General features: G+C 47.8%; 2 protein-coding genes across 5 annotated transcripts in view; one reads left to right on the top strand and one right to left on the bottom strand.

The window, feature by feature from the left end:
• The first annotated feature begins 352 nt into the window (after window positions 1–352).
• ERG28 (ergosterol biosynthesis 28 homolog) lies at window positions 353–10,160 on the top strand. Of its 3 annotated transcripts, none has more exons than XM_021679792.1 (5): window positions 353–490; window positions 3,066–3,228; window positions 5,811–5,905; window positions 9,150–9,268; window positions 9,398–10,160. In XM_021679792.1, the coding sequence occupies exons 2-5, from the start codon at window positions 3,096–3,098 to the stop codon at window positions 9,549–9,551; spliced, it is 501 nt and encodes a 166-aa protein (XP_021535467.1). In that variant the 5' UTR covers window positions 353–490; window positions 3,066–3,095; the 3' UTR covers window positions 9,552–10,160. The 3 variants fall into 3 exon arrangements, with proteins under 3 accessions (XP_021535467.1, XP_021535468.1, XP_021535469.1); XM_021679793.1 differs by having other exon boundaries at window positions 5,811–5,901; XM_021679794.1 differs by lacking the exon at window positions 9,150–9,268 and having other exon boundaries at window positions 5,811–5,901.
• Window positions 10,161–12,196: 2,036 nt separating this feature from the next.
• FLVCR2 (FLVCR heme transporter 2) overlaps window positions 12,197–25,237 on the bottom strand; it is a 53,534-nt gene continuing 40,493 nt past the window's right edge. For both annotated transcript variants that reach the window (XM_044917849.1, XM_021679795.2), the window contains 7 exons: window positions 24,367–24,434; window positions 22,808–22,911; window positions 19,676–19,786; window positions 18,443–18,548; window positions 18,182–18,293; window positions 17,540–17,595; window positions 12,197–13,870 (listed from right to left, as the gene is read on the bottom strand). In XM_044917849.1, coding sequence (XP_044773784.1) covers window positions 13,793–13,870; window positions 17,540–17,595; window positions 18,182–18,293; window positions 18,443–18,548; window positions 19,676–19,786; window positions 22,808–22,911; window positions 24,367–24,434 — 635 coding nt within the window. In that variant the 3' untranslated portion in view covers window positions 12,197–13,792. The remainder of the gene's footprint in view (window positions 13,871–17,539; window positions 17,596–18,181; window positions 18,294–18,442; window positions 18,549–19,675; window positions 19,787–22,807; window positions 22,912–24,366; window positions 24,435–25,237) is intronic.

Consider the following 25,237-nt stretch of genomic DNA (forward strand, 5'->3'; position numbering starts at 1 on the left):
ACTGCGCAGGCGCCCGCCACCCCGCGCTGACAACGCTCGGCTTCGGGCGCGGAGGAATGTCGTCACCGCCGCGCAGCGCGGGCGCAGAGCTTTGCTCTCAGCAGAAGTCTAGACTTCTTTTTTCCGCTCTTTTTCCCTCTACTCCTAAAGGGTTGACTCCAGCCCCGGAGTTCTTCCGACACGCTCAACAAGAGGGTTCACTGCGTGTGCGGCGGTACCCGGGGTGAAGCTTGGGCAGCGGCACCCGGGGTGAAGCTTGGGCAGCGGCAACCACTGATTGGCAGTAAATGGGTTCACGCCCCATCTCCTGCTCGAGCAAAACCGGAGCAGCCAATCCGAGCGAGGACTGACGGAGAAGACCCAATCCTGGAGCCGGGCTGTGGGCGGGGGTGAGGACAAATGGCTCAGGTGGACTACTCGCTGCATCTGCTTTGGGGCTTTGCTGCTGCTGCTGCCGCTGCCGCTGCTGTGCTGGGGGTCCGGTCGCCAGGTACGGAGAGTGTGGGGGAGAAGAGGGAGGGAGGCGTTTTTGTCGCATCTGAGAGGATAGGGACAGTCTGGAAAAATGGAGGTGAGAGGTAGGGAAGATCCCTGGAAGCAACCTTTTGGGGGAACAGGGGGCTTGAGAGACCTTGAGAAGGGGGAGCCGGGACTATGAAAATGAAGAAGGCTTGGTAGGTTCGGGGAACCAATGAATGAATGAACGAATGACCAGCCACAAGGAGCCTAGCACAGGGCAAGGAACCTTTTCACTTTCTCATGTAATTCTCACAGTATCCCTTGAGATAGGTATTTTTAAAGCTCCATTTTGCAGATTTCTCACCCAGGGTCGTACAGCTACAAGATGATTGTGGAAGGATAGGAACATCCCTCCTGACTAGTTTTAACACCTTTTCAGGGCCAGGCCAGGACAAAATTTGAGAATAGATGTTAGATACTGCAGGAGGCCCTAAAGCTTTAGGGAAATGGGGTTGAGGGATTTGGTAGAGCAGTTAGGAAGAGTGCTCAAGCTCTGCCCTCATCAGCTATCTGTTGGATTTCTAAGAGCTTCCATGAAATGGGCATAAGTTCTCTCAAAGAGGGGAGCCATCCATATGGCTTTTCTGACTCTGGGAGGAGAAAACCTGAGTCACCTATTGAGAAATGGGAAAAATAAGGAGGATGGGGGCGGGGGGGGGGCGGGTCTTGGCCCATGCCCTGACCACTTCTGATCTTCAGTAAAGCTTTATTCTCTCTGGACTTCAGTGAAGTCCATTGTTGTGACCTACCATTCCCCGAGGGATTCCGCTTCCTCCTCTAGAGCTCTTTTTTGGTTCTTTTGTTTTGTTTTCTTTTTAGTGCTTCACACTGTCTTGGGCCATGACTAACTTTAATATTTATTTCAGCTGGGTAGCATAAGACCAAACTGAAACTTCTGTCGGAGTGACAAAGGAAGCCTGATGGTTTATCACCACTTCAGGCCCAAGAAGTCAACCTGACAACAGATACTGTGGGGGAAAACAAAAGACAACCAAAAAAAAAAAAAAAAAAAAAACCCAAAAAACAAACTACAGCACTACAGTGAAGATGATAAGAAGTAGTTCTATTATTAAATCCTTTATCTACATGAGTTTTATTTAAATCAAATTGATTGAGGGGCCCCTGGGTGGCTCAGTTGGTTAAGTGTCTGCCTTAAGCTCAGGTCATGATCTCAGGGTCCTGGGATAGAGCCCCGCATCTGGCTGTGCTCGGTGGGGAGTCTGCTTCTCCCTCTCCCTCTCCCACCCTCTCTCTCTTTCTCTCTCTCTCTCTCTCTCAAATAAATAAGTAAAATCTTTAAGAAAATCAAGTTGATTGAAATCATTGCCCTTCAAGGGTTCACCTAAGCTTTTTTAAAAACAAAAAGTACATAATGTAATTGTATTTTGTATACAACTTCAAGACAGAAGTGGATATAGTGTGCTTGTCTTCCTTAAAAATAGAAACTTCATCAAAATATTCTCAGACAGTGGGACAGTATTGCAGAACATCGTTTGTATCTCAGCTCCGCCATGTGTTAGCTGTGTAACCTCAAGCAAATCACTTAATTTCTCTGTGCCAACCCTCATCTGTCAAATGGAAATAGTAATATTGCCTGTCCACCTTGTTTAAAGGATTAAATGAGATAATTTATGTGAGGTGCTTGGCACAGTGCATGACATGTACGAGTGCCCGATACCTGTTAGCTATTGTAATTTCTTTTGCAACCCAACGCCAACATTGTTGGCTCCTTCTCCACATAATTTTCATGCTACTTCTCAAGTCACAGCAGTTTATTTACTTTTAACTTTTATATTCTAGTTTATGGAGCATGAATTACTTGAGAACCAGAGTAGAGAATACCTGAGAGTATAAATATTGCTCTCACTCCATAGATTCCACTCAAATGTATAAGGCTTGAAAGTGTCATCAGTAGCCAGGCAAGTATCTGTTAGTAGATTTACAGTCACCTTGAGCCACTTGGATCACAAGGGAATGACATAAAAAAAAAACTAGGCTAGAAGTAAAGATATTAAAGTACTGATTCCAGCCAAGAGAAAAGGGTTCTGATTTAGGCTACCATTGTGGACAAGTTGCTTAGAGAAAAATAAGTACTGTGCCAAAGTATACTGTTGATTCAGCACTACTAGTGTGACTAAATATCAAGACCAATTTCTCTAAGTCTTACACAGAAGTCCATTTTATTACCTGATCGTAATATTCATACACCTTCTCTTTGTTCCCTTTTTTCCTCCATTATTTTTGGCTGGCTTTTCCATTTCTAGGCACTGCATTATTTAGCCTTTTTCACTCTAGGTAAATGTTAGCACCCTTTGGTTTAGGGCAAATATCCAGGCAGTGTGCTAACCCTGTGAAGTAAGAATAGTACGTTAAGATAACTGAAGGTGGGCCAACTTCAGGGACTTGGAAAGGAATTCATGAAGGGATTGCCCAGATAAGCTTAGTATAGCCCTCGGGCGTGGGACACAAGTTAACTACCCAAGTCAGAGAGCTTATGGTTGAAGTAAGCTAACTGCTGTCTCCTGTTTTTGGCCTTTGTTCCCAAGGCAAAAACCATCTCAGGTTGGAGGGAAGTCATGAGCCGTTTCTTGAACGTGTTACGAAGCTGGCTGGTTATGGTGTCCATCATAGCCATAGGGAACACACTGCAGAGCTTCCGAGACCACACCTTTCTCTATGAAAAGCTCTACACAGGCAAGCCGGATCTCGGTAAGAAATCAGAGAACTATATCCTTCATGGGAGTGGCTCCAAATCGTGGTTCCCAGACCAGGCTGTCCCTAAGAACAAGGTAGGAAGTTTAAAAACAAACACACAGCACAGGGGCGCATTTTCTTCTCCAAATTTATTTCCTGAAACTTCCACCCCTCAGTGGGGCCCAAGTCTGTTTTTTCGTAACATCCCAGGAGATTCTGATGCTGGCTAATCTACCCTTTGGTAGCCACTGGAATAACAGACTTTGTGGATAGCACTTGGCCCTTTTTCCTCCTAAGCTTGTCTGAATACCTTTCCATCCATTTTATACTGTCCTTTGCATATTACAGGCAATACAAAAAGTATTACAAGGGCAAGGGAGAAGAGAGACTTATTTGGTGACTCTGGAGTGCCCCACTAGAAAGCTACAAAAAAGCTTTTCATATGATTTCAGCCCTCTTCAGAAGCTAGGTTGTGCCACATATGGTTTATTCTGTGTTGCAGATGGGGAGTTACTAACCTAAGGTCTTCCCAAACCATGAAGAGCCCCTGAGAAGATATCCAGAATTCCTCCGAGCTGGCCCTCCCTCCCAAAGGCCTCCTCTGGTGGCCCTTCCCAGTTTCTTGAGCCCCCTTGCTGAGAATATTTTCACATTTCAGCTTGAGCTTCCTTGCACTGATGTGTGGGATAATGGTGTTTGAGCTGCAGCACCATTTCACGCAGCTGACAATTCTGTGTCGCATTTATAGCTAACCCAGATTCGGGCTCTGACCTAGCTCATTTTTCTGCAACATCTCCATACAAAACGAATCTAAGTAGGCTAAGGCTCACTTTGAACAAAGCTCAATAGGAGTAAAGTACCTGGAAAAGTGGGTAGGACAGTTCTACTTTTTCCTCCTCAAATGCTGCCCTCTGATGTCCAGGAATCCTGTGTAGATTCACAGGATTTTAGAGATTATCTGGTCTAGTCTTTTAAGTTTAAAGTTGACAGAGAAGCCCAGGGGTTATGCGGTTCACTCAAGGGCATAGAGCTGAGCCAAAGAACTGTGTTGGGGGGTGGGGGGGTTGTCTTCTCCAGCCCAGAAATATAGAGACTGCCTCCCCGCTCATAATCTGGAGGCTCTCATGGTACTCTGCTGATGATAGCAGTGTTCTGGAGCATCCCATAGAATTTCACCTGATGCCTAACCTGCCTAGGGTTGGTGAAATATTCCACTTTTGTATCTCACTAACTAGAGCTATTTCCTCAGCCTTTTCATCAGAAGAGCTATCAAACTGGTTTATAATGTAGCCTTCTGGGGCCAACCACTAGATATTTGGTAGGCATGTGGAATTTTTTCTCACCTTAGTACCATCTAAAAGTCTTCAGTTGTGGAATTGGTATCACTGTGTGGTTTCCCAAGGATGGAAAATCCTTAAAGCCTAAGTAAACATTAATAGACCTTTCAGGGCGCCTGGGTGGCTTAGTTGGTTAAGCATCTGCCTTCAGCTCAGGTCATGATCCCAGGGTCCTGGGATCAAGTCCCACATCAGGCTCAGAGCTTCTCCCTCTGCCCCTCCCCCCAACTTGTGTGCACTCTCTCTCTCTCTCTCTCAAAAGTAAATAAAATCTTAAAAAAAAAAAAAAAAAATAGACCTTTCAGTTATCAGTCTTGTCCCTTGAAATTTCTCTTGCTCAATAGACCAGCAAAGGAAGTAGCTTTGCTTTCACTGTTTCGGCATCCCTTGCCACAGGATGTGTTAGATAAATGACTGTACATTACAATCACCAAGGAAGAAAGTATTTTTAGAAAATACTTACTCCCAGGGCCTACCTCCAAAGAGTATGATTTAATTGGTCTGGTACCCAGGTCTTGGTAATTTCATAAAACTTCTTTAGTTGACTCTAATAAACGCCCAGGGTCAAGAACCACTGCTACAGTAGATTGTGATCAATACTTTCAGGACAAGATATTTAATACAGCAGTACCAGAACAAAGCTCACCAAGAGTGAGGTGGCCTCAGCAAACACCAAGGAAGCAGTGTTTTGTTCCAGTACCAAGTGCACAGGAAACCTGTCCAGAATGGGCTTTGTTCGAATAATATAGATCTGGATTCAGGAGAAGACTTAAGTTTCTTCAAGACCAGATTGAGCATCTAGCTATGTTCCAGGATTTCTGAGTTCTCTCCTGCATCAGCCTTGAAAGTTTACTGACCTCCTAGGCATCTCATATTGACACCCCACTGTCTGCAACATTCCCCCAGACCTGTCCTGATCCAGACATGCTGGACCTCACCTGCACCAGAGTGGCTTTCAGGACAGAGGTAGAAACTGCTACAGTCAGGAGGAGTGACTGCCTAAGTGGGCTCTTTGTTGGGTTTCTACTCTTGAAATGCCCCCGCCCACTGTAAACATTTGAAGAGGAGCTGGGCAGTTCTCACTGTGGAATTCCTCCCATTCCTACTAGTTGCCATATGCAGCTGCAGAGCCTCCCTTCTGCCCAGCCAAAGGGAGTTCAGGCTCAGCAGCCTGCCTCCCGTGAACCACCAGTGATGTAAGAGTTTGGAAGGAACCCTAAGTCTCCCCTCTCGACACTCTTGCTTTTTTCTGCTCTACAGTGAATGGCCTCCAAGCTCGGACTTTTGGGATCTGGACGCTGCTGTCGTCCGTGATTCGCTGCCTCTGTGCCATCGACATCCACAACAAGACGTATGTAAGGGAAGGAAGAGCTTTAGCGTCCTTTCGTTGGAAATCAGGTGCTCGGCATAGCCAGTGTGGTCCTCCCCTTGGAGACCTGTTAATTTTCATACATTAGCCTAGAAGGTGGATAATAAAAGGTGAATAGGTTCTGTTCTTCTCAGGCCTAAAAAAAAAACGTAATAGGCCTCACGGGTCTTTACAGTTTGAAAATTCTTTGGAAGGAACAGCAGCTGGTAGTGTCATGATCTAGGGGCCTGCATCATACCCTCTACTTCTTTACTAAAGAATCAGCCTTTCTGCTACTAAAGAAGTAGAGGAGTGTGCTCTTTTTAGAGCAGCCACCCACATGTACCTTATTCTCACATTCCTCCTTAAGAAGTAGGAATGAACAGAAATCACAACCCATGAAAAAAGGAACCCACAGGTAAACTGCTGCATGCTTATGCAGAGTCAGTAGGTGAGAGTGAAAGAGAACCTAGGATTCCTATATTCTGCCTCTCTAGGGTACTCAGACTAGGGTGGAACATTGGCAGACAACCATAGCCTCTTGTCCAGATCATGCTGTAACCGGTGCTGACCACTGGAGGGGGCTCGAACTTTCTTTCCAGCCATCCTCACCACAGTCAAAGGGCAACGTTTGCTCAGGTCACTGGCTAAGGCCACCAGAATGTCAACTTCACACTCAAATATTTTTTTGTTGTATCGAAGTTCTTAGCATTTGGGAAAAGAGGAGGTAATGATATTTACTGAGCACCTCTGATTATGCCAGGAGCTTTCACCTGCGTGACCTTGATTAATCCTAGCAGCCCTGGAAGGTAATGACTTTCATTCCCGAGTTCGCAGATCTACATGTTTGAGACCCAATTAATTTGAACTAAGGAAGACTGACTCAAGTGGGATTTGAAGCAAGGCTATTAACCCTGTGATCTCTCCAACTTTTTAAATTTTTTTTGAACTTGAAACTATGGTTTGACTCGTTCTACATTGACACGTATTTTGGGAAGCAGTATGGTTTAGTGGAAACAGCCTGGGGCCCAAGAATGAAAACAAGAAAATGGGTTCTTGTTTCAGTTCTATTAGGAACTATTTTTGTAGCTGCAAGTTCATTATACGGTTGACCCTTGAACAACATGGGGGTTGGGGGCGCCGGCTCCCCACAGTTGAAAATCTGTGTATAACTTTTGACTCCCCCAAAATTTAGCTACTAATGACCTACTACTGCCCAGAAGGCTTACTGATAAGAAAGTCAATTAAGACATATTTTGTACATTGTATGTGTTAGGTACTGTATTCTTACAATAAAGTAAGCTAGAGAAAAGAAAATGTTATTAAGAAAATCATAAGGAAGAGAAATGCATTTACAGTAGTGTACTGCAATTTATCTTTAAAAATCCACATATAAGTGGACCCATGCTGTTTAAACCCATGTTGTTCAAGCATCAGCTGTTTACCTTCTCTGCCTCTTGGTCTCTTTAGGTATAAAATGAGACTAGTATATCTGCTCTACCCCTCAGGCTGACTGGGAGGGAGTAAGAATTAAATAATCCTTTTAAAGACCGTTACCATGACAAATTGCTGATAGGTATAAGAGGTATAGCTTTCATTTGCTGTGCTTTTGGAATGAGACTTATCTCATTATCACCCATTCATTTCCCCTTCTCCCAACACAGGAAGCCACAAATGCGGACTTCTCTTTCTAGCCTTTTTTAACCTGGGACTTTGGTCAGTGCTCTTCTGATATACACTCTGATTCTATTGCCTCTCTAACCAGAAATTCAAAGTCAACACCCATACATACATATTTACTAAATGTATAAAAACATGCAGAGGAATGATAAAAATCAAATTTAACATATCGGTTCCTTCTGGGGAGCAGGGAGCAGGGGAATGGGATCTGGGTGGGATAAGGCTACATAGAATGCTTTAACTGGTATCTGTAATATCTTATTTCTTAGAAAAAAAGTATCTGGGGGCGACTGTGTGGCTCAGTTGTTAAGCGTCTACCTTCGGCTCAGGTTATGATCCCAGGGTGCTGGGATCAAGCCCCGCATCAGGCTCCCTGCTCAGCAGGAAGCCTGCTTCTCCCTCTCCCACTCCCCCTGCTTGTGTTCTCTCTCTCGCTGTCTCTCTCTGTGTCAAGTAAATTAAAAAAAAAAAATTATTTTTAAAAATTAATTAATTAGTTAAAAAAAAAAGTATCTGAAGCAAAAATGTCAAAACATCCAGATTGGATGGAGCAGGGCATTGGTTGCATACAACTTAATTATAGTATTCTATCATCAACAATTTTTTGTACGTTTGAAATATTTCAGAATTTTTAAAATTTCATAGTTAAGGGGCGCCTGTGTGGCTCAGTCGTTAAGCGTCTGCCTTCGGCTCAGGTCATGATCTCCAGGTCCTGGGATCGAGCCCCGCATCAGGCTTCCTGCTCAGCGGGGAGTCTGCTTCTCCCTCTCCCTCTGCCTCTCCCCACTGCTCCTATTCTCTCTCTCTCTCTCTGTATCTCTCTGTCTCAAATAAATAAATTTTAAAAAAAAATTCTATTAAAAAAAAAATTTCATAGTTAAAAAAAATAAATCTCCAATCCAAGTGGTCAGTCATCCTATAACCTATCTCCTCTCCACCTCTTCATCAAAACTGAGGAACACGTTCTCTTCCCATGAGGTTATCACTGTGTCCACCTGATCATGTTCCTAGGCTAAGACACAAAATAACAGCCCATGTGGCAAGAGCATTTAAAAGCCCCAGAGAGGTCCTCGCTGCTCATGCTGCGTTCAGGCCCTTCATTTTGTGGCATCCATCCTATGAGCGTTGACCAGCCCCTGGCCCAACACCTGTCAGGTGGGCTCGGACTACAGAGCCAAGCCGATTTGATTACGTAGAATCTGTAAGCACCATTGATCCCCAACTGTCTATACTGCTAGGCGTGCCATAAACCAGACTCTGCTTCACTGTGGCTGGCTTCACCACCTTGCTACGACTTGGAGACCCACCATGGATGCTGAGACCATTCTCCCCTCAGTCTAGCAGTTGAAACCTTTGGTTTTGCCCTAGTAGAGGGTAAATTGGTGTCATCAAGCAGACAGGTCTTTCTCGGGCCCAAGTCTCTCTTCCTTTAGCCATAGTCACTTGCTGGGTTTGGATTCGTGTGTGTGTGTGTGTGTGTGTGTGTGTGTGTGTTTAGAATCTCACTGCTGCTTGTCCCCTGCACTGAACGGGCAGGCCTCCAGTTCCCACTTCTGTCTGCTCCCTTGTAGGCTGTACCACATCACACTCTGGACCTTCCTCCTCGCCCTGGGGCACTTCCTTTCCGAGTTGTTTGTCTTTGGGACTGCAGCTCCCACGATTGGCGTCCTGGCCCCCCTGATGGTGGCAAGTAAGCATCTGACCCCCGCCCCAGGCTCCCATGGGAACTGCACCCTAGGGCTGGGGGCAGGAGAGCAGACATACGAGAGTGAGAAAGTGCTGTGCCCATGTCAGCCACCTCTCTTTTCTCTTATTTAAGGTTTCTCAATCCTGGGTATGCTAGCTGGGCTCCGGTACCTAGAAGCAGAACCAGTATCCAGACAGAAGAAGAGAAACTGAAGCTGGCATTACCACCTCCGAGACTTCGTCTTCCACCTTTGCCGTCCCCTTCCTTCATCCTCCCTCCTCTTTAATTTCTTCTTTTCTGTACCATCCTGAGCCCCCTTACCACTGCTAGCCTTTTAGGTTTGGGGTTTTTCTTACATTTAAAAATTTTTAAGATATAACCTTCATACAGAAAAGTATATAAAATGTGTACGTACAATTGAAAGAATCATTTTAAATGACTGAATATTCTGTACCTTCACCCAGATCAAGAAATTTCCAGCACCTCAGAAACCCATTGTGTGCCCTTCCCCCACCTACAGCCTCTTCCAGGATCCCTTTTCCAGCCTTCTGCTTTTTCCCTTTTATTTTTTATCCCTTCCCCTGACTTGTGTGGTGGGAACACGTGAACTATGAAACTTACAGCTGCTATGTCACCCAGAGCAGCTGCCCCCAAGGGCTGCTTCAGGAGGCTGCCCTCCCAGGTTGGGCTCCTCTCTGCTGCTGGACCCAAGACTCTGAACCATCCGGTGAACAGGCAGTCCTTCTAAGAAGGGCTCCCCTGTGAGTTAGCATGGCTCATATACTTGTGTCTACAAGTGGATCAAGGTTGGAAGAGTCTGGGCTGTTTTTAGACCTTCTGGTCAGCTGTATTTGTGTAACGAATTTTGTAATAAATAGAAAAACCCTCTGCTTGGATCAGTCCTTGTACTTTGACCTCCCCTAAGCCAAGAGCACTCCTGCCCCCTCCGAGCCATTGCATAGGAGAATCACAGCTTTTTGCTGATCAAATACACCGTAATGAGTAGAACAGCTCAAGGACCCAGGCACACCTGGCTGCCTCCAGCCCCTCTTACTACTTGTTCATTTCTCCTGAAGTCCAATCTGTCTCACCTTCCCCACCTTCAAGATTCTGAGTTCACAACTGAACAGTCAGGACCCTTTCTTGTTTTCTTCCTAAGGAAGAAACAGATTCTTGAGAAAGCAGAGACAGAAAACAGCGCAGAAGAAACAGCTGCCTGACCATGGAAAGAACATGAAACCCCAAGATAATGGACTGGAGCCGATAGTTGCCCTCCAGACACAACCCACACACAGCATATAGACTCAAGAACCCATTCGTTGTTCAACAAGGTATTTACTGAACGCTTAAGTCCATGCCAGACACTTGGGAAAGAGAAATGATGACCCACGCAATGCCCCTGTTCCCAGCGGCCCTTACACTGTAGTCAAGGAAACGGACAATCAACAAAGCAACACATGAAATAACAACTTCAGACAATATGAACTCTAGAAACCAAGGTATTGTGATCAAGAAGGTAGGGGGTGGATGATTTAGATTGTCAGGAAAGGCTTCCCTGAGGAGATGGGATCTGAGCTGAGCCTTGAATGCCCAGGTATCAGATGTCTTCATACATGAGGCAGGCATTTAGGGCAGAGGGAGCAGCATCTGGAAGGTAGGAACCATCTTGTTCAAGGGGTAAGATCCGTGTAGTAAAGTCAGGAAGCAAAAGGTAAGAGATAGGTCAGGAAGGGAGGCAGGGGACTTGCAAGGGCATGACAGGAAGCTTGAAGTTGAGGATATTTAAATGCATTAGGAATTTATCAGTTAAGACTCTTTAGGTGGAAGGAACAAAGTCATCTTAAACTAGCTTAAACAATAAAGATAATATTGGCTCACAAAACTGAAGATTAAGGAGATTATAGTCTTCAGGAATGATTTGATCAGTACTCAACCCTGCCCTCCTATGTTGGCTTCATCCTCAGGCTGGATTCCTTTTATGATGCCAAAAGTGGTTGCAGCGATACCAAGCCTCATCCCCACAACACTACATCTAGAAAAATAGCTCAGTGGTACGGACTATCCCTCACTCACGAACTATTGTCAAGAGATAGTAAGAAAAACAGTGATCTTAGAGAGTTAGCATGTGAGTGTAGATCCACATGGAGCCCACCTTAGAAAGTGAATGAAAGCATGCATGGTTTGGATTTGGATCCTCTAAGCATGCGTCATAGAAATGTAATTCCAGATAAGCAAAGACAAGACCCAAAGGATCTAAAGAGATGGTTTAGAATAGAACACATCATGATTATTATCATTCTCTAACAGCCCGGCTTGGCTCCCATTCGAGATGATTTAAAGTAGAACTCGTCAAGTCTCTCTTCAGCTGAGAACTGCTAACAGATAATGGGGCTAGAACGCCATAGGCACCGTGCATTTTACTAAGAAAGAAACGTACAGAAAACTGACAGCAGCAGCAAGTCCAAGCCACAGCATAAGGCGAACACGCCTGGGAAGGGAGAAGTGGCAGTAGGTGGGACAGTCCGAAGAAAAATGGCCACTCAGAACGGCAGAGGCCGAAAGCATGGACTATGGCCAGGGCAGGATGGTGCAGTCATAGAACAAACAGGCCAGCCGCACTGTGAGGCCGAGCCAGCAACCACAGCGGGCTCCGGGCGGCCACCCGGGGTGGACTGTCTGCATGCGTACACAGCCCGAAAGGCAGGCAGGCAGGGTCACGGGCGGGACGGTGAGGTGCAAGGCCCCGCACAGGCCCACGTTCACCTTTACAGCCTTGTCTTTAAAAAGCAGCCCACGGGGAGGGTCACATCTGTGTAAACAGAGGACCCGCCTCTGCAGCAGGCCCCTCCCATACCGTCGGCCCAGGCCCCAGAAATGAGTGAGAATCTCGGGGCTGCCGAAAGACACCTCTGCCCCACCTAATGACACGGCAGACCACTTGGAGAATCTTTTATTGTCTTAAAACATCCGGTATTACAGGTAGAAAATACAAATCATGCTTTTAAAATAAAGGAATGAATAATCTGGTAAACATTTTGTTAAAAAGTTTTAAGGAGCTGAAGAGTGAACACCTTTCTCCTTATCAAAAAGCAAGACATGCTTTCTCTCCACCTCTCTTCCACCCCCCAGCAGAGGTGTGAACTTCTCTTACATACAGAACATCCGGAATGTCTGTACAAACACACACACACGCACACCCAGCTCCCCTCGGGCAATGGCCCAGGCACCCTGGCCCTCCTGCCAACCCAGGCTGCCCCTGGACGCCAAGACCGGGCAGTGGTCACAGCCAAACAGCACCATGGTCATGATCACAGCTGCTCAATGCAGGAGAAATTACTAAAACGTCTTATTTTCAGGGGACACTACCCCAGCCCGTGAGTAGAGCCAAATAGCAGGCTGGGCAGGCAAGGAGGTCACCCTGGGTTGGTTTAAAGGGAATCCCTTTAAATTCACAATATCTGTTAAAAGATTTCTGGAAGAGGATGGGGAGGAGGGGTGGGTGTGCGAATACGATCCCCTCCAGAGGCAGGAGGCACTTAATTCAAGCAGACTCAATGCCCATTTCAAGGGCCACCTTTCCTTCTGCCCCTTTCCTCTCCTCTCTCAGAAGCAGTGTGGATTTCTCAGGGTGGAATGAAACAAGGTTAGTTTTCAGTAAAGGTTACAGGAAGTTGGCTGGGATTTCCCTCCCTTCAGAGAAAGGAAGCGCTGAGGAGGATGGCAGAGCTTCTCAAGGCAGGGTCCACGTGAAGGCATCAGAGGTGACGACACACACACAGAAGTCCTGGGCAGAGATTTTGTAGAAAACAACCTTCCTGTCCCCAAATCAAGCTACCACAGTTCCCAAATTCAGGCCTTCACCAGTGCCCTCCCACACCCAGGCACGTCACCCTCCCCAACGGGCTTCTCCTTCACGGCCACAGCAAAGTTTCTGTCAAGTTTATTGATGTTTGGTTTGATCAGCTCTCAGGAAAGGGTCTGGAAACAGACCCCAAGCTTAGGGCAGGAGAAGCGAGGCCGAGTCCTGATGGATCTGTTCTGATGTTTCCTGATGGCGCTCTCTCTCCCCCAGAACATTAGCAGCCAGTGTGATGAGCCCCAAATTACCCTCACCCAGAGCAGCTGCCTCTCCGTAGAACTGGGCTTCCAGGGGTCTTGCCATTCTAGAAAAAGTTAATAACCTGAATAAGCTTTCTCTCCGTGATAATTTTGCAGGCTCCCTCCTTGCGGGATGCAGGTGAAGGGGGACGGCAAGGCACCCCCATTCTCCACCAGTCTCTCCCAACACCAGCTCCCTCAGCCTGCCGGGGGGAGGGGGCGGGTATCGAGCGTGCGTTCGGTGAAAGGTGCCATCTTCCCCCGCTAGACCAGGCCAGCTCCTGAGAGGGTTCCAGGAGGCAGAGGCACTGCCGTCCAAGCCACAGACATTCCAGCCGGTTCCCTCCAAAAGCTGCTCCAGCGAAGACCCGCGTGCCGGCAGCGAGGGCTGACCGAAGAGGTGGGGAGCGCTGGCCACCACCTTTTCTCTCAGAAATGCTCCTCGGACACAGTGGTGGCCGCTTTGCTGGTGTTGCTCTCCTCCTCCTCCTCCTGCCCCTGGAGTTTCTGCAAGGCACAACAAGCAGGCAGCCCTTGCGGTGAAGAAGCACAGGGCTCCACCCAGGGCTGGGACAGCTGCCCGTCGGGGACCGCAGTCGGCGGGAAAACCAAGAGCCGGAGGCCCCTCAGCAGCCCAAGAGCAGACAAAGGGCAGCAGGACAGCAGCTCCCCGCCTCTGCCAGCGTGCTCTCTAAACGCACATACACACCGCACACACCCTCACCGTGTCATCGAAGAGAAGCCAGAAAGTCCAGCTCTCTGTGACACCACAGCCACCACAAACCATCCCGCCCCGCGAGCCCCTTGGGACTGGAAGAGCAGCAGAGCCCACTCTCCCTCCCCATTCTGGCGGCCTGAAACTGCCCCGGATGACCACCAGGTGCCATCCAAAGTGCCAACTCCACAACGCCCACAGAAATTCTGACTACCTTCCTTTGGAGGCAGCCGCCTGGATGAGGAATATTATAATGATGTGCAGGGAATGGAGGCAGCAGAGAGAATTTTTATAAAGGCAGGACATAAACTCAATGGCTAAAAATATGTATATATACTTAATGCCTAGAGAAGAAGACTTTGGGTCAGTCTGGTTTGACTTTGTTGGGGAAAGATGGCCCAGGATTAGAAGAGTCCTCGGGCTCACGCTTGTGTAGGTGGGGCTGGAATTAAGCACGGGCCTGGAAACGATCCTGTGGGGCCCTAGGTGTATGCCGTGCCGTGCTTCTTACCTCGAGCACGTACCTATTGGCGGGAAGGCCTTGGCACGGGCACAGCACTGCGCCATCACCACTCGAGAGCTAGAAGAATGTCTACAGGCCCAGTGCCATCTGGACAAATGGTGCTTCTCCCCCCGCCCCCCCCCCCCAGGGACTGTGTCGGGGCTAGTCCACAGCAGTGGTAACAGCTGTAGAAACCCAACCTGCCCATTCTCTTGCCAGTTTGTTGCCACCAGCTCAGCCTCAGCCATGAGTAGCTTTCATTCAGGCCACCAGCAGCCTGCTGAAGTCAATCAAGCAGCCTCTCTCCTCTTGCTCACACACACGTGCACGCCCACACACGCCTGCTCCCTCCAAAGCCAGCGCTTGGAAATCACAGCCAGAAACAGATTAGTGGGGACAGAAGTACATCCACTGTCTCTGGCCGAGAACTACCAACTGGAAGAAAAACGGAAACCCCCAAACCAAGATTTTCATCATCTAGATTAGTCATTAGCCCCAAGCTAGACATTCTGTCTTTCTCTCTCTTTTTTTTTTTTAACCAGAACTGTGTATCTCACTGATACACAGAGCAGCTCTGGCCACATCTGTTGGGCACCCTGTCCTCAGCTGGCTCTGATAATGACTTTCTGTGCCCATGGCCAGGTCTCAATTATGCTGACTGCCATGGGGCATGTAAAGGTGGGCTCCAGAGGAGGGAAGCTCTGTGACAGCCCTGGCTTCCCTGGGTGTGAGCCCACCATGATTCTGACCTTCCCATAACCAGAAGCTTCCCCAGGTGCGAGTGAGGTTCAAAGACACATGGTGAGTCATCCAGGGACACAGACTTTGGAGTACCATCCCCGGATTTGTCTCCTACTCCTACTCAGTGCTATTTCCAATACTCCATACAGAAGATGACTGAGCCAACAACTCCAACCTCAATTAACAAACCTGGTCCCTGTGCACCAAGATACGGCTGCAAGAACAGTGAAATATTGGAACCACCTAAATATTAAACAAGAGGAAATGGAAATACATATATGTAGATATGAAGTGGTAGAATGTAACTGTGGAAAGGTTGTCAAACTACTGTTAAGTAAACAAGCAGGCTAGGAACCCCACCTGCACCAGGAGACCCACAGAAAACAACCCTGAAGGATGGACTACAATGTTACTAGGTTATCTCCAGGTGCTAGGATTATAGGTGACCTTTTCTTTCTTCCCGTTTGCCTGTATCTGCCAACATAAACACAGATGACAAAGTAAACAGCAAAATCTCCTATCACTTGATACAATGTGTCACATTCCAAATTGAAACCTTCCCACGAGAAATCTCTCCTGTTTTATTATAGGCACCTTTTTCCCAGGCTCGCTATATATTCCAAACCCTTATGTCTCCTTGTATCTGGCCCAAGTGAAAGCCCATCCTCATGGTGGTAACGCCAGGGTCCTCACACCAGTCTAGAGAACAGCATTTCTGCTGCCTTCCCTGTCTCCCCACTTAGTTTCCTGTGGGAGGCTCCGCCCTCCACATGCTACCTGCTGCAGCCTGCCAATTCCAGAGTGTGAGACCAGAAGGCAAATAATCAATGACGGTTTATCATCCATCTGCCAACATATGTCCTTACAATACTAAATATAACTCTTTCACATACCATTTTTGCCTTAGAAAATTGGCAAAGTTTTCCAAAATGATAAAGCCTCAGTGTTGGCTCTCCTACAGAGCTATAGCAATATAAATTGATAGTGTTGGTGTTCCTTTTTCGACAACAGTTTGGCAATACATATCAAGATCTCCAAAATATGCATGACCACCGATCCGTTTCTCAAGGAAATACTGTGCTTGAGAACATGCACAGAGATTCAGCTTCCAGGACATTAATCATGATACTGTTTGTAACAATGATTGAGAACAACCTTAATGTCCACAGACAGCAAGACTGTTAAATCATGGCTTACCCATGTGCACTCATTAAAACACTGTGTTGCAATTAGAAGTATGTTGTAAAAGAAAAATGACCTGATAAGGTGTTCAAAAGTAAAAAAGCAAATAGAAGATTCCATTTTTGTTTTAAAAATATTTACATATCCATGTATAAATATATACAGATATATATATATACATACTATATGTAGATATAGACATATGGGTAATTGCAAAAAAACAGCATTTCATCTCTAGGTGATGATATTACAGGACGATTTTTAGATTTTGTATACTTTTCTGTATTTTAGCTTTCCTACAAAGAACATGTATTCCCTCTGTAATAGGTTTTGGGTGGCTTATTTGTTTTTTGAGTAATATCCCACTTTTCCTCCTCAGATTTGAAATTGCTTTCATCCTGGCTCAGATTTGATACCTGACATTTTGGTTAGAAGGGTCCCTAGCTGATTAAAGCAGATGGGAAACGCTTTTCTGTTCTAAATCATACTCCTGGTCCTCCCCCTTCTGCCACCATCAGCTCCTACTCCCTGACTTGCCCTTTTAGAGCCTTACTGGAAATGCACGGCTCCAGTCCCTCCATCCCCATGGCACTGCCTAAGGGGCTGTAACACGCCAGGAGAACCACTGCCTCGGGGCCACCACCACCGTGGTCGAGGTAGGCTCCCACCTTTCCTCTCCAGCCACTGACCCCAGGCTGAAAGCAGTGCAGCCAGGGTCTCAGGACTTGTCTCAGGATCCAAGGAGTGGGCGATGCTCAGCAGACTGTGACAACAGTGACGTGCTCTGGGGACCACAGCAGGGAGGCCAGGAGAAGGGAAGGAAGCAGAAGAGTCCGGGAAAGAGCAGACACAAAAGCCATGCTGAACACCCACACAGGAAACTCTTGGGTGCCATGTTTATGCGAGTTGAGCTGGTCTCACGGCCTCCAGAGAACCAGTCCACTCTGGGAGCACCCCCCCACCCCCGGGCCCACCCATGCTGCCACATCCTCAAACAAAGCCTGGGACCCAGCTCTCAAAGCTTCCGCATACTCACATTCTCAGGAGTTCCGTTGTTTGCTTTCTGCCTCCGAAGATCTGCCCTAATGAATGCTGAGGTCAAGAGATTGAGAAAGAACAACAAAGACACAATTAACAAGAGACCAATGATGAAGTTCACCCAAGAGAGGGAGCCCTCATTTTCCTAAGGGTCACAGGTATCTCAGACCTACTGTAGATATTCCAGGGAGATGGAGGTTCTACCCATCAACTTGACAAAGCCTGGGGATCACTGATGTCCCTACAGGCAGAAGCCAAGGATGACACTGGCTTTCATTTATAGATCAGTTATACTGGCCAGGGAGTTTGCACATGTTGCTCCGATCCTTACAACAACTCCCATTTTATAGATTAAGAAACTGAGCCTTCCAGAAGTTGGTCCACTTGTCCAAGGTCAAACAGCTATGGAGGTCAGTGTCACAGTCTGGGATGCAAAAAAGGGTCTCTTGGCGCCAAATCCCAGGCTCATTCCACCAAAACATGCTCCTGCTTCTCAAACACATTTCCTTCCCCTCTGCCCATCTGCACGTGTACCCCCAATTTGTATGATCAGTCAAAACACTGAGGTCTCAAATTGCCAACAGCCTAAGCCCACGAGCAGCCTGAGTGAGCATCATCTTGTCTTGAGGCCCCAACTCACCAGTGAGGGCCGCTCCAAGGGTGAGGAAAACACAGAGAAAGATGTTCCCAGGCATGGTTCCATAGTTGTCAATAATCTGGCCCTGGGAGATGGTGAAGATGATCCCGAATACCTGGAAAGGCACAAAGAAGACTGAAAACAGGGCCCGGCCAACTAGCCCATGAGAGAACTGAGCTACCATGATACAATGCCTGTGGCAGCCAAGTCAAGTAGGAAACAAAGAGCCACTGCTTTGGGGCTACCACCAAATAAGAGCCCTACCTGGGCAGACACATTCAGGAGGCCAGACGACATGCCTTCTGATTCTGGGTATGTCAGCTCCACAGCAAACTCAAATCCCAGCGGGAGGTAGCCAGTCATGAAGAAGCTGAAGACCAGATCACAGAAACAAGGTGATGGAGAAATTCAAGAGCAAGAAGGATAAGGAGCCCACCTCCTCCCTTAGAATTCCTTTTCCTGTTTTGTTTCTGGTCATCAAGACATTCCAGGCCTTTGAATAATGAGGCCATCCCTCAGGTGGCCATACCAAGGAAAGAGAGGCCCCCGCAGCTCAAGAAGAAGTTCATATGTAGGCTTCATGCTCAGGAGCCCCCGGGGGTCTCCTGCTTCTTCTATGTCCAGCCATCAATTACAGACAGGGTCAACATTGGCAGAAGGGAATGGGGGATGCCTGCAGTGTTCAGTCCTCAGCTGAGAAATTCTGTGTCATGGGTCCCCAGGCCCTGTGCTGGGAGTGGGAAGTCCCTGGACACTGAACAGCCTCTCCATGCTCTCTGGGACCTGGAAGGAGGATCTCAGAGTCCTCCTTTCTCCCTCTGGAGAGTCACCAGCTGAGAAAGACTGAGTGTCTGTCTGTCTCTGTCTGTCTTCCTCTCTCACACATACATTCATATAGTGCCCACAGGAAAATAACTGGGATGTGAAGCTAAGCACAGACCCCTGTGGAAAGTGTGCTGTTTCCTGTGCTTTCTCATACAACAGGTCCAGAAAATTCCAACTCTAATTTCTTATATCTGTACCACACTTCGTGCTGCTTTCACACTTATTTCTCTCTCACTCCTTGCAACAACTATACAAGACAGGCCACTCTCATCTTCATTTACAGATGAGGAAACTGAGGCTCAGAGCAGTTAAGTGATGCACCTGTCATCTAAAGATCAGCAGTGGAACCAAGACCAGGACCTAGACTTCCTGATTCCCAGCCCTGTGCACTTTCTCCAACCCCGCACTGTCCCAGGCAGAGCTACAAAAGACTCTAAACATTTCCTAGCCTCCCTGAGGCCTGTGAAGGACAGACTCCATCCCAACAGCATGGAAGGCCCAGGCAGCCTTTTGAAGTGCTGTAAGTAAACAAGACCTCTGGCCACGATTTCCACATCTCCAGAGGTCAATGAGAAGGCAGCAAAGGGGTCAGTGTTGCTTCCAAGGATGTCGGCAGCTCTAGGAGCCATGGGACACTGCTTTCCAGTTAGACAAGTCAGAGGTCAAACTTACCCCATTGTGCCAGCGGTGATGAACACGACCCACAGATATCCCAGGTTCAAGGTCAATGTGTACACCACCATGCCCACTAAGGTCATGATGTAGACCACCAGGGTTGTCTCCCTACAAGCAGAGGCAAAGACATTGAGTCATACACTTCTGACTGTAACAGGATCATTCATTCATCCATCCATCCATTCATTATACAAGTATCAATTGGGCACCTGCTATGTGTCAAGCCCTCTGCTGTGTGCTGGGACATCTGCTCTCAGAACTTTCTGTCCATGAGGTTGATGGACACTGAACCAATGATCACACAAATGGTTACTTAATTACACTTTGGCCAGTGCTACAAAGGGGAGGCTCAGGAGAGGATGAAGCCTTCTTGCTACGTACGTGTGTTCGACTCCTGCAGAACCCTCTCAACAATATCAAGCTGCACCCCAAGCAAGAAGGGCACAACACTCTCCCTTCGTCGTCCTCCACCAAATAAACACAGAACAAGTATCAGCTACTGTCAGGCAGCATGGCGTGTGTGGGACTACCCCAGGAGCCACCTCATTCTGCTGGTCTGCTTTGCCCCAAGAGCCCATGGCCATGCTAGGCAGTGAGCTGACTTTCAGATTCTCTGTCATCTCGAAGTTCTTCCTGTTGCCACTGGCGCAGGTGCAGCACAGATTTTTCACCGAACCTGAACTACTCTGCTCCAGACAGCAGAAAGTAAGTGAGAACATTCTCCAGCCCTGAATTAAGCGCTTGATTCCCAAGCCAAAGTGAGAAAGCTCTGCCCACTCCCCATGACATTCCCCTTTGCCAGTCCCCTCAGAGGGACCATCAGCAGCCTGCTGCTCTCTGTTTGGGGTTCACCCTGCTTGCACCCCTCCCACATTTCTCCTCCCATGTTGCCCACTCGTGACTCTGCTGCAGCCTCACCCCTGCAGCTGGACTTGTGTTCCTCTCCCTGTCCTGCTTATGGCAGGCCGCGGGCTCCGCACATCCCTCTGCCCGCCTGCCACAAAATGAGGACTCAGAGATGGAAAGCTGAAAGCTGAAAGCCTTCACGCATCCCCCCTGAAACAAGAAACACGGTGGGGGCGCCAGCAGACGCACACGGTGGTTTTATCAAACTAATCCTGCATTTATTGGGTGCTGGGAATTCTATTAAGCACTTCGCATGCATTTCTTATTGCACTCAAGCTTGACAAAAGTCCTGCAAGAAAAGGATGACTATCCCTAATTTTGCAAATGAGGAAACTGAGGCTCAGACCAATTAAGTTACTTATTCAGAATCACCCAATGAGTAAATGCAGAGCTGGGATTTGGACCCAGCGCTGGGATCTGAAACCTATGCTGCTCTTTCTACTGCTGCACACAGGACCTAATACACTAATACACACGGACACGCTACAGGCTTGCATCTTCGGGAAAGCTCAAAGCCAGAGGCTGCAGAGGATGCCCCTCCCACCTGGGGCTTCAAAGCAGCTGCTGAAGGCAGAGGGGCTTCCTCGTCCTCCATCCTGCACCCTCATCTGGTCCCACCCACCCCGCAGAAGGCAACTTCATGGATACCAGTTTCTTTTGCCGGCCACACAAGCCCCTCTTTTGCTGTATTTGCTTAACCATAGCTTCATGTTAAACCACTGGCCCATTTAGAAAAACTGTAAGTAGTCCCAGCCTCAAATAACGGGATATGACCCACCCAATTTCCAGCCTCCAAACCAAACGGGACAAATCTGGGAGCCACGGGGAGAAGAGAACGGGCACCAAAATGCCCTGATCACAGAGCATCCTTTCTCTGTCCGGGTCGTAGCGCAGGGTGAAGGGCATCTCATGCTGAAGGCAGGACTTAGACATCAGTGATGCCAGCAAACGGTGGCGTCTATGTTCTGAAGTGTGCCCTCAGCCCTTTCCCTATATTTTCTAGTTCTTCTCAGCCATCTGGCTGCCCACATCCCAGCCCAGCTGTCGTTCCAATCCTTCCCCTCTCCCGCCACAGAGCAAGCCCTGGGAGAAGGGACACTGCTGTTCGCCGGTTTGGGGGTGGCCAGTCCTCACTGCTCTCGGGCCTGGCCAAAGCAAGCCACTGACAGATAGATGGCAGAGACGAGATGGCAGCCAAGCTCCGCCAGCAGTCATTAAGCCACGCCAGGCTCCACGTCGCGTTCAGCCAGGCAACCACATCCCCAGGGATGACCTCAACTGGCCTTTGTCTGGGGCAGCCAGAGTGAGACCTGGTCTGATCAGAGCCTCACAGAAGCGGGTTTGTGTGGCAGAGAACAGGTCTGCCACTGTCTGTCGCCTCCAGACACGGGGAGCTTTGGAGGCCTCAACAAAGCAGCTGCCCTGCCCCAGTGTAGGACAAACCTGGCAGCTACCCAGTTGACCAGTATTAATTGAGCACCCAGTGCATGCTCAGCACTGGAAAGGAGCAACAAGAAGGGAAGGGTGTTGGGTCTCCATTCTCCAGAGCCTTTTTCTAAGCCTGGCTATTGACTTGAGGCACCTGGGTGGGTTGCTCTTTACAAATGCAGGTTCCCCCACTGAATTGGCATCCATGAGGATGGGGGCCAGGAATCTATTTTTGATAAGCGCCCTGGGTTAGCCTGGCATACACTAAAATCTTAGAAAGACTGCTCTGAGCTCCTGGAAACACACTGGGCATTCAGGCCCAAAGCACATCACAATATTCACGAAGGAGATATAAGCAGTTGCAAGATGATACAGTGTAAGCCAGAGGAAGCCCAGACACCTTGGTTAGCCCCTAGGAGCCAGGGGAATGGGGCAGGGGATCACTTCCTCATTGCCACTCTTTGGGGTTTCCATAAGCTTTCCAACTGCTGGCATTTTTCTACATTCATTTTCATTTCTCCCTCATTTGCCCCTTCTGCAAACTACATGGGGCGATGGGGAAGAGTACTGTGCTAGGCCTCTTGTCCTCCATCTCTAATCTCATCAAGATCCCCCACGGAATGTGTACTATTTCCCTCATTTTATAAATGGAAAAACTGAGGCTTAGAGAAGATAAATGTGAAGACCACTGAGACCCCCAGCTGCTGCACCCAACCCTTTGGAGTCACATTGCTGAGGAATGTGTCATTTCAAAACATGGGTCCCCAATTCTCAGTCCAAGAGGAGGTCACTTACTTGTAGGTTTTGGACCTATCCAGCCAGATGCCTGAGATCACAGCCCCAAGCATTCCTGCAATGACGATGGTCAGGCCGATTCTTCCAGCATTCACTTCTTCCCCCTGGGAAAACCACAGCCCCAGTGATCACCCAGCAACGGGACAAGACACCAGACCAGAGCACAGTCACCAGGAGGTGACAGGGGAAAGGCAAGTAACTCAGGCTCCATTAGAGCCTATTCTCTGAACGTACCAGGGCAAGATGGCCTTTAAGAAGTTGCCAGTGGAAAGAGACTCCTAGAATAGTTGCTCCTCCCAATCTAATATAACCCAGATGTGTGCGCATGATCCTGGATGCTGAGGTCAACCAAACTGTCCTAGACCCAATTTGAAGTAGATCTTTTTAAATTTAATCCTTACGGCAACCCTTTTATCTTATTTATCATTATCCCCATTTCACAAATGGGGAGACCGAAATACATATATCCAAATATTCTGTACTTAGTTGTTTTTTTTTTTTTGAGCTATTAGTGCCAAAAGGAATGGGAAGATAACCATTATATCATCTCATTTACTTCTCAAAATTCCCCACCATAAGGTTAGAAATCAATATTCTACACCTTACAGATGAAAAAAACTGAGGCACAGTGAGATTAACCTGCTAGCCAGAGGTTGTGTGGCATTTATTAAGTGCAGAGCTAGGATCTGAACTCAGACCTACCAAACTCCAAAACTGGAACACATTAGCCACAGTGGCCTACCACTTCTGCAAGTGTGAGACCCTTGTCCTTTCAAAAGGGGGTTGGACCTGGGATTCCCGACTCCAGGACACACAGTATCCCACTCCCAGGATCCAGCCCTTGCTGGTTCTGGAAATATTTAAGAAATGCTTTCAGGGATGCCTGGGTGGCTCAGTCGGTTAAGCCTCTGCCTTCAGCTCAGGGCATGATCCCAGGGTCCTGGGATGGAGTCCCGCATCGGTCTCCTTGCTCAGCAGGGAGCCTGCTTCTCCCTCTGCCTCTGCCCCTCCCCCTCCTCGTGTGTTCTCTCTCCTCTCTCTCTGACAAATAAATAAAATTTAAAAAAAAAAAAATGCTTTCAGTCGAGCAACTAAGAATTCAAAATTAAACTCCGCCCCTATTTTACAAATTAAATCTTTCATACATGATCTATAGGTCTGTATGTTTACCTACTGTATTGCTAGGCACCACACCATGTGCTTTACATACATGGAACATATGAATATATATATATGCACACACACATACATAGTATTATTTACTTTCTAATCCTAAAAAATAATCTTTCAATAAGTCATTATGTTTCTGTTGCAGGAAGGAGAATGAGAGCTCAGAGAGGCTAACCAGCTTGTCACACAATTTAGAGGCACCAGAGCCAGGGGAGATCCAGGGCTGTCTCCCTCCAAATCCCATAAGCATACCACCATACCATGCTGCCTAGAACTGCGGGGGGGTGGGGGCGGCGGGGAGACTAGAGCTAACTGCTGCCCCAGGTCCTGCTGAGATGGACAGAAATCTCACGCTCTTCAGGTCCAGCATGCTCGCGGGACTACCTTACCGGGTAGTGCAAGATCACCATGCGATTCAGCAGAGTGGACAAGGCATAAAAAACACCAGCATTCAGACCTGAAAGAGAGAGGGAGACACACTGCATTAGGAGCAGCCTTCTGCTGGGGCCATTGCTAACTTCTCCCCCTGGCAGGTAGGGAGGTCAAAATCCTCATCCTTGTTGCCATTGTGAGTGGTGTCCTCAGAAAGTAGGAGGCTACTCTGCAGTTTCTGTCAAAGACTCCAAAACAACCCAAAGTAACCATTTTAACCATTTCTTAGCCCACACCACTGCCCTCTGATCCCTTTAAGCCTGCCCTGGAAACAAGGCTCTAGAAAGCATTACTCCCAGGTCGGAACCATCTACATTCTTCTCAAGCATTGACCTACTGACCTACAGGGTCAGCAGAACTACTGGACACCTTCATCTCCTCCTGATGACCTGTTCCCTCTCCAGACTGCTCCAGGCCTCTGACCCCCACATCACTCCTTCTGTGGGTGGTTTCTCTTTTCTGTCCCCATTCCTCCTTCAGCTTTCTTCTTGGTCCAATATCACACAAAATCTTATATCTGAAACCAGAAAGGACCCTAAAGAGCATTGAGCTGACTCTCCTAACTCATCAATTCATCCAACGAATAAATGGAGCACCTAGAATATACTGTAAGAATCCATGAGGCCATTTGTCCATAGCTATACAGTCAGCTAATAGCTAAGATGAGACTGGAACTGACCCGAAGGCGATGATGATGATGAGGATGAGGATGAAGATGCTGCTGTTGATGTTGAGGATGATGGTGAGGAGGATGGTGAGGAAGATGATAGTGAGGAGGATAATGGTGAGGAGGATGATGGTGAGAAGGATGATGGTGAGGAGGATGGT

This window comes from Neomonachus schauinslandi, chromosome 9 (genome assembly GCF_002201575.2).
Source record: "Neomonachus schauinslandi chromosome 9, ASM220157v2, whole genome shotgun sequence".
NCBI lineage: Eukaryota > Metazoa > Chordata > Mammalia > Carnivora > Phocidae > Neomonachus > Neomonachus schauinslandi.